Source organism: Manihot esculenta, chromosome 7 (assembly GCF_001659605.2).
Source record: "Manihot esculenta cultivar AM560-2 chromosome 7, M.esculenta_v8, whole genome shotgun sequence".
Lineage (NCBI taxonomy): Eukaryota > Viridiplantae > Streptophyta > Magnoliopsida > Malpighiales > Euphorbiaceae > Manihot > Manihot esculenta.
Genome location: NC_035167.2, coordinates 10,428,574 through 10,438,687, shown reverse-complemented (window position 1 = coordinate 10,438,687; position 10,114 = coordinate 10,428,574). Strand labels below are relative to the sequence as shown.

General features: G+C 29.4%; 1 protein-coding gene across 5 annotated transcripts in view; it reads left to right on the top strand.

Moving 5' to 3' along the window:
* Positions 1–289: 289 nt before the first annotated feature.
* LOC110619224 overlaps positions 290–10,114 on the top strand; it is a 109,848-nt gene continuing 100,023 nt past the window's right edge. For 3 of the 5 annotated variants that reach the window (XR_006351267.1, XR_006351266.1, XM_021762522.2), the window contains exons 1-5: positions 293–3,321; positions 5,654–6,154; positions 6,395–7,090; positions 7,672–8,490; positions 8,612–9,292. Coding sequence is in view for 2 of the 5 variants with exons in the window: in XM_021762522.2 (XP_021618214.1) it covers positions 544–3,321; positions 5,654–6,154; positions 6,395–7,090; positions 7,672–8,490; positions 8,612–9,292 (5,475 nt within the window). In the remaining 3 variants the exon portion in view is untranslated. Of the gene's footprint in view, positions 3,322–5,653; positions 6,155–6,394; positions 7,091–7,671; positions 8,491–8,611; positions 9,293–10,114 lie in introns of all 5 variants that reach the window. The other 2 variants (XR_006351268.1, XM_043958453.1) reach the window with 2 other exon arrangements.

Below are 10,114 nucleotides of genomic sequence, written 5' to 3'. Positions count from 1 at the left end.
GTATAAAATATTATTAAATTAAAATTTTATTAATTCAAATAATTATAAAAAGTTAATAAATATAAATAATCAAAATATAATAAAAAATAAAATTATAATTTTAATATTTTAAATTAATTGTTATAAATATTAAATAATTAAATTATTGAACTTAAATTACTACAATTTATTATATTTAATATAAATTATTTTAAATTTTTAAATTTATTATACAAATATATTATTATTCAAATTTTTAAAAAATTTATTAATTAATTTAATTATAAAACTAAAGCAATAATTAAGACATCGCTCGTCAACTCCTACATTCCCTCCCTTGTATTCAGTATTCACCAACCTTTACTCATCCATAACCATCGCTCCTCCATCTCTCTGTTAGTTCTCTGCTTCCTTTCTTTATTTGGCTCTCTAATTCTTTAGCGACTCTTTTGCTTTTCTGTTGATTTCAGCAGTCCTTTGCTGTCTTTATTTTCTTTTATCTTGTTCGACTCTGATTTCTTGGTCTATTTTGTTTTTGCTCTGAGATTCAAAAAAAAAATCAAAATGGTTCTCGATATCTTTATCTCCATCTTCACTGAGGTCATTAAAGAACCCATCATGGAATTTGTTGTTGTCCCAATCAAACGACATATCAGCTACCCTTTCACCTACAAGAGCAAGGTTGAGAAACTCCATCATGAGGCTGGGAGATTGAAGAACAGAACAGTCAAGTTGCAGCAGGCTGTTGAGGAGGCTACAAGGAAAGGGGAAGAGATCTATGACAGTGTTAACAAGTGGCTGATCGATGCAGGCAAAGCTATTGAAGAAGCTGAGGAATGTATCCAAGGCGAAGAGCAAGCGAAAAAGAGGTGTTTCGTTGGATTATGTCCTGATTTGAAGACACGCTACCAGCTTAGCAAGAAAGCAGAGAAGAAAGCTCTGGCAATTCATGAGCTTGCGAGTGAAGACGACCATAATCCAATTTCCTTCCGTCCCCCTCTACAGCAGATAGTTGCCCCGTCAGTATATGCTCGTGAGGGCTTGAATTCAAGAGAGTTGTTCTTGGAGAAAGTTATGGATGCACTATTAGATCCAGATCTTAATATGATCGGGGTGTATGGACTTGGAGGTGTGGGTAAGACCACCCTAGCAAAACAGGTCCATAGAAAAGCTATAGAAGAGAACCTGTTCGACGTCGTGGCTATGATTGCTGTAAATCAAACACCAGAACTCCGAAGAATTCAATCGGAGATCGCTGATATCCTGGGCTTGAAATTTGATGTGGAGGAAATACCTGGAAGAGCTAATCGGCTATATGAGAGGTTGAAGAAAGAGTTGGAGAAAGAGAAGAAGGTATTTATAATTCTTGATGATATTTGGAAAAAACTTGATTTAAATGCAGTAGGAATTCCCTTTGGAGATGGTTTCAAAGGATGCAAAATACTTCTCACCTCAAGGAGACAAGATGTGTTATCTCGCGAGATGGGCACACAGAAAGAATTAAAGCTCGACGTTCTACAGGACGAAGAGGCCCGGAGTTTGTTTGAAATAACTGTAGCAGGTGCTAAAGATTCAGAATTGCCCCCTATCGCCGCAGAGATTGCTAAAAAATGTGCAGGATTGCCTCTTCTACTGCTCACAGTGGCGACAGACTTGAGAAATAGAGAGTTATACGCGTGGAATGATAAGTTGAAACAGCTATCCGAGTTTGACAACGAAGAAATCTATTCGAAAGTGCACACGATTCTGGAGTCAAGCTACAATAATTTGTGTAGCAATGAAGTCAAGTCGTTTTTTTTGCTTTGTGGTCTGTTAGGACAATCTAATATTGAAATCCAGTCCTTGCTGAAATACATTATGGGTCTTAGTTTATTCAAGAACATCACTGTGGAAGAAGCAAGAAACAAACTACATTATCTGATTGATACTCTTAAAGCGCAGAGTTTATTGCAAGATGGCGACATGTATGGATTCGTAAAAATCCATGATGTTGTTCGAGATACTGCTCTCTCGATTACATCTAGAGAGCAGCATGCGTTTATAGTTACAAGTGGCAAGGAGTTGATGAAATTCCCAAATAAGGATTGCACCAGAATTTCTCTGCAGTATTGTGATATTGAAAATCTCCCCCAAGGATGGGAGTGCCCAAAAGCAGAGGCACTATTCCTTTTCACAGAAGTTTTTTGTTTGGGAATCCCACATCAGTTTTTCAAGGGCATTAGAAACCTGGAAGTAGTGGATTTTACTGGGATCCATTTTGTGTCCCTCCCTTCATCGCTCGCTTTCCTATCCAACCTTCATACCCTTTGCTTGCATCGATGCCAACTGGACGACTTAGCTATCATTGGAGACTTGAAGCAACTACGAGTTCTTAGTTTTGCAAACTCCTACGTTGTTGAGTTGCCCAAAAAAATAGAGCAACTGACTCGACTAAAAGTCTTAGATGTGAGCAATTGTTCCAAACTCAAAATGATTCCAGCAAATGCCTTATCAAAGCTGTCGGAGCTTGAAGAACTGTACATGAGTAATAGCTTTGTTGAGTGGGAGGCCGATGGGAACAATGCAAGCCTTGCTGAGTTGGAAAAGTTGTCTCAGTTGACTACCTCGGAAATGCAAATACTGGATGACAAGATATTACCAAAACACTTGTTCTCCAATGGCCTGCAGAGCTTTAGAATACTGATTGGGGATAACTGGGACTGGGATGGCAACTATAAAACCTCCAGAACGCTGAAACTTAAGCTCAAGGCAAGCATTCATTCAGGATACGGGATTAAAGTGCTATTGAGGGAGACTGAAGATTTATGCTTAGATGAAGTGAGGGGGGCTGAGAACTTGTTGTATGATATTGAGGGGGATGGCTTTCCAAAATTGAAGTATCTCCGAGTCCAAAATAATCATGTCATTCAACATATCATCGATTCGTCAAAGTGGGCAGCATGTGATGTCTTTCCAATTTTAATCTCTTTGATTTTGGAAAATTTAATGAAGTTGGAGAAAATCTGCCATGGTCGACTCACATCAGGATCTTTTAATAAATTAGAAATTTTACAAGTGAGAAATTGTGAGAGATTGACGCATCTCTTTTCATTATCTACCATCAAGTGTCTTTTGCAACTACAGGAAATGGAAGTGGAAGCTTGTCCTAAGATGGAAGCTATTGTTATTGATGAAAGTGAAAACAGTAATGAAGTGCTTGAGTTCAATCGCTTGCACTCCTTGAATTTGCGAAATCTTCCGAATCTTAAAACTTTTCACAGCAAAATGAAGGCGCCACCGAAAATTGAGGAATTTCTATCAGAACGGGAGATTGATACTCACTTATCACTTTTCAGCAAAACGGTACGTGTACATCAACCTTTTAATATAAATCTGTATGCATTTTTTATTTATTGGATATATATTGAATATTTGAGATTAATAGTTGAATGATCAAATTTTTACCATTTTTAGTCATTATTATTAATGATTTATCAAAAAAATTATATAAATAATTATATTTCATTACTATGGATTAGCCTATATTTTGTTGATTCATATTGTTATTTAAATTTTTTAAAATGAAAATGATATTTTGATTTTTATTATTCAATATAATTTTATTGTTTATGAAAATTTAGAATATAATCAACACAATACAATTTTTATAATTTTTTAGTATTTATATTTAGTTTATTTTATAATTTTTTAGTATTCATATTTAGTTTATTTTATGAGTATATTATATGAATAAGCTGATCAAACAATAAAAATAAATTAATTTTGATAATTTCATATTTAACATATTTTTTAAAAATAATTTGACCATTTTAAAATTTGAATCACACATTCTCTTTCATTAAAAACACTAGATGTTTGTTTGGTATCCAATTCTTATCATAATAGAATTAAATTTTATTAATAGAATTCAATTTATTTCTATTCATAAATGAATTCATTTATTTGAAATCAATTTAAATGTAATACAATTTATTTTATATTAAATAAATTAATAATAAATTTAAATTGATTTAATTTATTCATCATTCTTATTATTTTTAAACAAAACATAAATATTTATTCTTATAAATAATAATTATTTTTATTACATTCATTCAAAAAATATTATTAATATTTTTGTAACATTTTCAATTTTATATAATTTTTTACCATTAAAAATATAATTTTTTTAAATTAATAAAATAATATAATAAGTTTTTAATATTAATTATAAATGTATTAAATATTATTAGTTACTATTAAATTAAAATAATTTTTATAAATATTAATTATTAATTAACCATAAGAAATAAATTTAAAATAAAAAAATTAAATAGCTAATTAAATAATTTTGATATAAATAACCTTAATTGAAATATTTTTTTGTAAAATTTTAATAATTTTAGCAAGATTTATTTTTAATTCAAAATCAATTCTCATAAGAATTCATGAAAATTTATTTACATTACTAATTTTGCTAAACATAAAAATTTAAGAAAAAAATATATTTTTTTAAAATATTTTCAAAATTTTACATTCTAAGCAGGGGATAGAAGTTTCAAAATAAAATTTCAATTTTCTAACCAAATTACCTAATTTTTATTTTCTCGTCATTAAATAATTTTTAAAATTCATTTTATTTTTTTACCTTTTTAATTTTACTAAAACAAAATTTAACATAAATACTTGGGTAGCTATGTTTTTAATGTAGATTCTATTTTTTTTTTTTTTTGAAAAAAAAGAGAAATTCTCACCAAGGTGATTGGACAGATTTTCTAAAAATAATAGAAAAAAAAAGGCTGACGGAAATATGAGAGATTCTTATTTTTTTTATTGACCATTTTTTAAAAAAATAATTATAATAATATAATACAAATATTTAAATGAGATATATATATATATATATATATATATATATATATATATATATATATATATATATATATATATATATATATATATATATATATAAATATTTTAATTTAATTAGTGATAGTTGACCTACTAAATTGCTAAATTTTGAGCACAATAAAGATGATATAAAATAAAAAGAGATTTTTTTTTTTAATTCTCGATGTGAGATATAACTAAATATCAATGTGAAGGAATGCTAATTTTGTCCGTAATTATCGACTATCGATATTTTTAATTTTTATTTAATTAATATTTAATTTTATATTTTTAAAAATTTTTAAGTTATTTTTACTATTTTAATTTTAAATGATCAAAATTAATAAATAGTAGATCCGTTTAAACTCCACAGAGAACCCAGCTCTAATTTGAAACGAATTATTTATCATTTCATTTTAATAATTTAATTTAATGTATTTTTATATTTTATTTTTAAAGTTATCTCATAAATTTTTTTAATGATAAAATTTAATGAATCATATTTTAAATTATGGTTATTGTGAAAAGACATCAATCATATATTGATAATTTTAGTGAGAACATATTAAGAATTACTTTATATTTTTAATTGTATTTTTAATCATTGGATTATAACAAATTAAGTTAGGAAATTTTCAAATTTGATACTTACATATTTATAAAAAATTTACTAATTGGCTCCGAAACTAAGAAAGGATATTAAAGACTTTTCACATTTTTGGGGAATTCATTGTTGAACCGTAAAGCATTTCTATTTATTTTGATAGAAAAGTAGTGTTTCAAACAAAGGTGTTATCTGCTGCAGGTTTCTTTCCCCAACTTGGAGGATCTTGTATTATATTCAGTTGGTTGTGAAAAGATATGGCACGACCAACTTTCTGCAACTTCTTCAAAATTAGAGAGCTTGTTTGTCAAAGATTGCAACGAGTTGAAGCATTTATTTACAGTTTCAATTGTTAAAAGACTCTTGCAGCTCAAAACACTTCAAATTTATGATTGTAGTTCCATGGAAGAGATAATACTAATAGAGGAATTTATAAAAGAGGAAGATGAGAGGATGAATCAGATACTCTTCCCTAAATTGGACAGGCTGAGTCTACATGCTCTTCCAAAGTTGATTAGATTCTGCATTGGATATCAAATTGAATTTCAATCTCTTAGAGACTTGGACATAGAGAGTTGCGATGCATTGATGTGTTTGGTCCCCGGTGTCCCTCATACAGGCATGATGGAAAAACAAGATAACATAGAGATGAATCAGAATCAAAATCAGAATGCTGAAATTCAATCTCTCTTCAATGGAATGGTGATTAATTTTATCCTTCTCTCTTTATACATACATAAATGCATACATATTTGGACATCTTATAGTTAAATGGCATTCATTAATAAGTAGGCCTAATACCTCTGTTAACTAAAAGACCTTAATTCGATAGGCCTCCACTTCACATCACCTCGAACGATTACATTTTTGTCTCATATTTATTTAACTTATGCTTATATTGAAGTTCTCTCATTTACTAAATCAGTATGTTTGGCATTGTAGGTTGGTTTTCCTAACTTAGAGAGATTGAGTCTCTTCCGCATAAATGAGTTGAAAAAGATATGGCACCGCCCACTTGCGGCAAATTCCTTCTTTAAACTGAAATCATTGGATGTTAATGATTGCCAGAAATTGATGGCTGTTTTTCCATCAAATGATTTGGAAAGATTCCGAAGAATGGAGGGGTTGCGTGTGAGCAATTGTGCTTCATTGCAAGAGATATATCAACTTGAAGGGTTCAATGTTGATGAAGCATTTGAGTTGAGAAGTTTAGATATAGCTGGACTGAGATCGTTGAAGCATGTATGGAGGAAGGATGCACAAGAAGTTTTCAGTTTTCAAAAATTGAAATCAGTTACAGTTTCATATTGCGATGTTCTAAACTACCTGTTTCCAGCCTCCATAGCCGAGAGTTTTTTGCAGCTTGAAGAGCTTACAATAAGTACCTGTGGGGTTGAGGATATTATAGCAAAGCCTGAAGATGTGGAACAAGCCCCTTATTATCATTTTAAATTTCCTCAACTAACAGTCCTTCAACTTATAGATCTATCAGAATTAAGGAGTTGGTATCCAGGAACACATATTTTTGAATGTCAGAAATTGACAAGTTTATATATTCGTAATTGTCACAAAATAATAAAATTCAGTTCCCAAGAAATACACGAAGAAGGCAGACAACCCCTACTTTTTTTGGAAAAGGTAAGATCTTTTCCTTTTTACTTCATAATATATTAGTTGAAAATTTTTTTTTCTCAAATTTCTTTAAATATTTCAAATTAAAATTTTCTTTTAAAAAAACAAAAAAAAAATAATAAACAAGACAATATATTCAAAGGGCCTATTGAATATCAAAAGCTAAACTTTATGTTTAATGATAATTGTAACAAAATTTTCAATTTTAAATAACCAAGCTAAAATTTTAGGTTTAATGCAATTATAGCTCAAATTTCTAATATTATATCTAAACTTTTTAATTTTTTTTTTTAAATTATACCAAACCTTTAAAATAATTTTGATTAATTTTAAATTAGTATTTATCTTTTTAAATATTAGTTAAATCCTATTCTCTAATTTAAATCCTAAACTCTTTAATTTCAAACTAATTAGATTTTAAAAGTGAAAATTTCAAATTTAAAGAAAACTTGAATTAGATATTTCTTGATAACTAATTAGGTTAACAGTAAAGTTTATTTTCTGGGAAAATATAATGGTTCACATGTATTTGAACATTTCACCATTATTGTAATTAGTTTAACAATGTACTTGTTTGTTGTGCATAGATGAGTCCCAACTTGGAGGAATTGACTTTAGAGCACAAGGACTTGATTGCGATACAGCAAGGACAATTCTTTTCTAAACTCAAAATGCTTACTTTGATCAACTTACAGAACAAATCACGCCCTTTTATAATTGGTTTCCTTGAAAGATTATATTCTGTGGAAACAATTTTGGTACAAGGTCATAATACTTCAGAAGAGTTAGAAGAGTTGTTCTCATGTGAAGGACTTGACGGAGAAGAAGAAGAACATGCCAGGACACTTGCACGAGTGAAAAATTTGAAGCTAGATGGCCTTTATAATTTAAAGCATATATGGGACCCAGACTCCGGACTGAAACCACTTCTTCAGTATCTCGAGACTTTGACTGTATTTTGGTGTGGTAGTTTGATCAACATAGCACCATCCTCATCATCTTTCCAAAATCTAGCAACTCTTGACGTGGTTTACTGTGAAGGATTGGCAAACTTGATAACAGCGTCTACAGCCAAGTCCATGGTGCATCTCACCGAAATGACAGTACGACGTTGCGATATGATGACAGAAATAGTGACCAGAGATGGAGATGATCATACAGAGGATGAGATTATTAATTTCGACAAACTGAAACGTTTGGAACTTGATGGTCTGCCTGGTCTCATCAGCTTTTGCTCCGGGAATAATACCTTCAATTTTCCAACTTTAGAAAATGTTACCGTCAATGGATGCTCTCGGATGAAGATTTTCGCTTTTGGACTTCTAAATACACCAAAACTACGAGGAATACTCCTGGAATATCAACAGCGTTGGGAGGGAAACCTTAATGCAACACTAGCAGAAATGGTATTTGCATATTTATTCTTATGCTTTCTTCTTAATTTTCATGATATCTGTTGCATGCATATCTGTTATATGTTTATGATAAGTCAGTTCATTTGTTTTTCCCTTTGTCTTGTGGGATCAGAGAGTTGACCGATATTTTAAAGCATCTGAATTTCCTGAGCTCTGGCATGATGGGATGCAAGGGAGACTCTTACGCAATGTAGAAAGGCTTGAGGTGGATAAATGTGCAATGTATAACAAAGCTATACCATCCAATGTACTGGTGTTTTTAAACAAGTTGGAAGAGCTTGAGGTGAAAGACTGTGATTCAGCAGAACTAGTATTTGATTTGGAAGGGCTATCTACTCATGATGCGCTGCTTCCCCAACTATGTGAATTGCAATTAACAAGTCTTCCAATGTTGAGACATTTATGGAACAAGGATCCCAGAGGAATTTTAGAATTCAAGAACCTAAAGTGGCTTCATGTTGGAAACTGTAGCAGCTTGAAGTATATTTTTACCTGGTCGATGGCATTGTGCCTCATGCAACTAGAAAAGATAGAAATATACAATTGTAAGATGATTGAAGGAATCATAGAAAAGGAGGGAGCAGCTGATAAGATGATATTATTGCCTTCATTGAAATCTGTAGTTCTTAAATGTTTGCCTAGATTTTTCAGATTGTGTTCAGGATGGAGTAATGTGGAATGTTCATTGTTGGAGGAGATGAGCATACATAAATGTCCAAGCTTAAAGAATATCTTTGCCACACAGACACCAGTGAACACAATTGATGAGCTTCATACACCTTTTCTTCGTAAGGTTAGTTTTCTATTCATTCTTTTCTCAAACATTACATTTGAAAATGTATAAAAACACTAATTTATAAGTCAGCTTATTTTATTTTAAATAATTTTTACATTTAAAAAGTATTTATAATGTTAATTTTTCTTTCCAATAATTTTTACAAAACTCTCCATTAAAAGATATAGAAAAAAAATCATATGTTAAGAATTTAATTTATTTACCATATTTATTACTAAAATAAAATTTTTTCTTCCTTAATAAAAATTAAATAAAGAAATATATTAATTTTATTTTAATTATTCGAATTCATTATACACACATAAATTTCCACTAGTAATTCATTATACACACATAAATTCAAATTTTTAATTTTTCTATTAAAGAAATTTTTCTAATTTTTCTAATTTACTCAAAACTAACTTTATATTAGAGAAATTTAAAAAGTTGATGTATTTTTCTATATATTCTCTTTAAAAATTCTTAATTAAGTGGGTTGTTAAAATTAAAAAAAAAATCAATTTCTATTTTTACTATTAAAATGTATCAACAATTAATCATTTATAATTGATTATCTGTAACTTATAAAATCTAAAATTCAAATTCATTTACATTTATATATAAATTAATATTACGTAAATTTAAAATGCCGATTTTTTTTATTTTTTCACTTAAAAATTTAATTAATGAGATTATTAAATTAATAAAAAAAACATAAATATTGCACGTTCAACCGTGTTAATAAATTATGTTAAGAATGTAAATAAAAAAAATACTTAAAAATAAATAAAAATAATAATTCTAAAAAATGCTATAATATAAAATTTTTATATTCTTCAT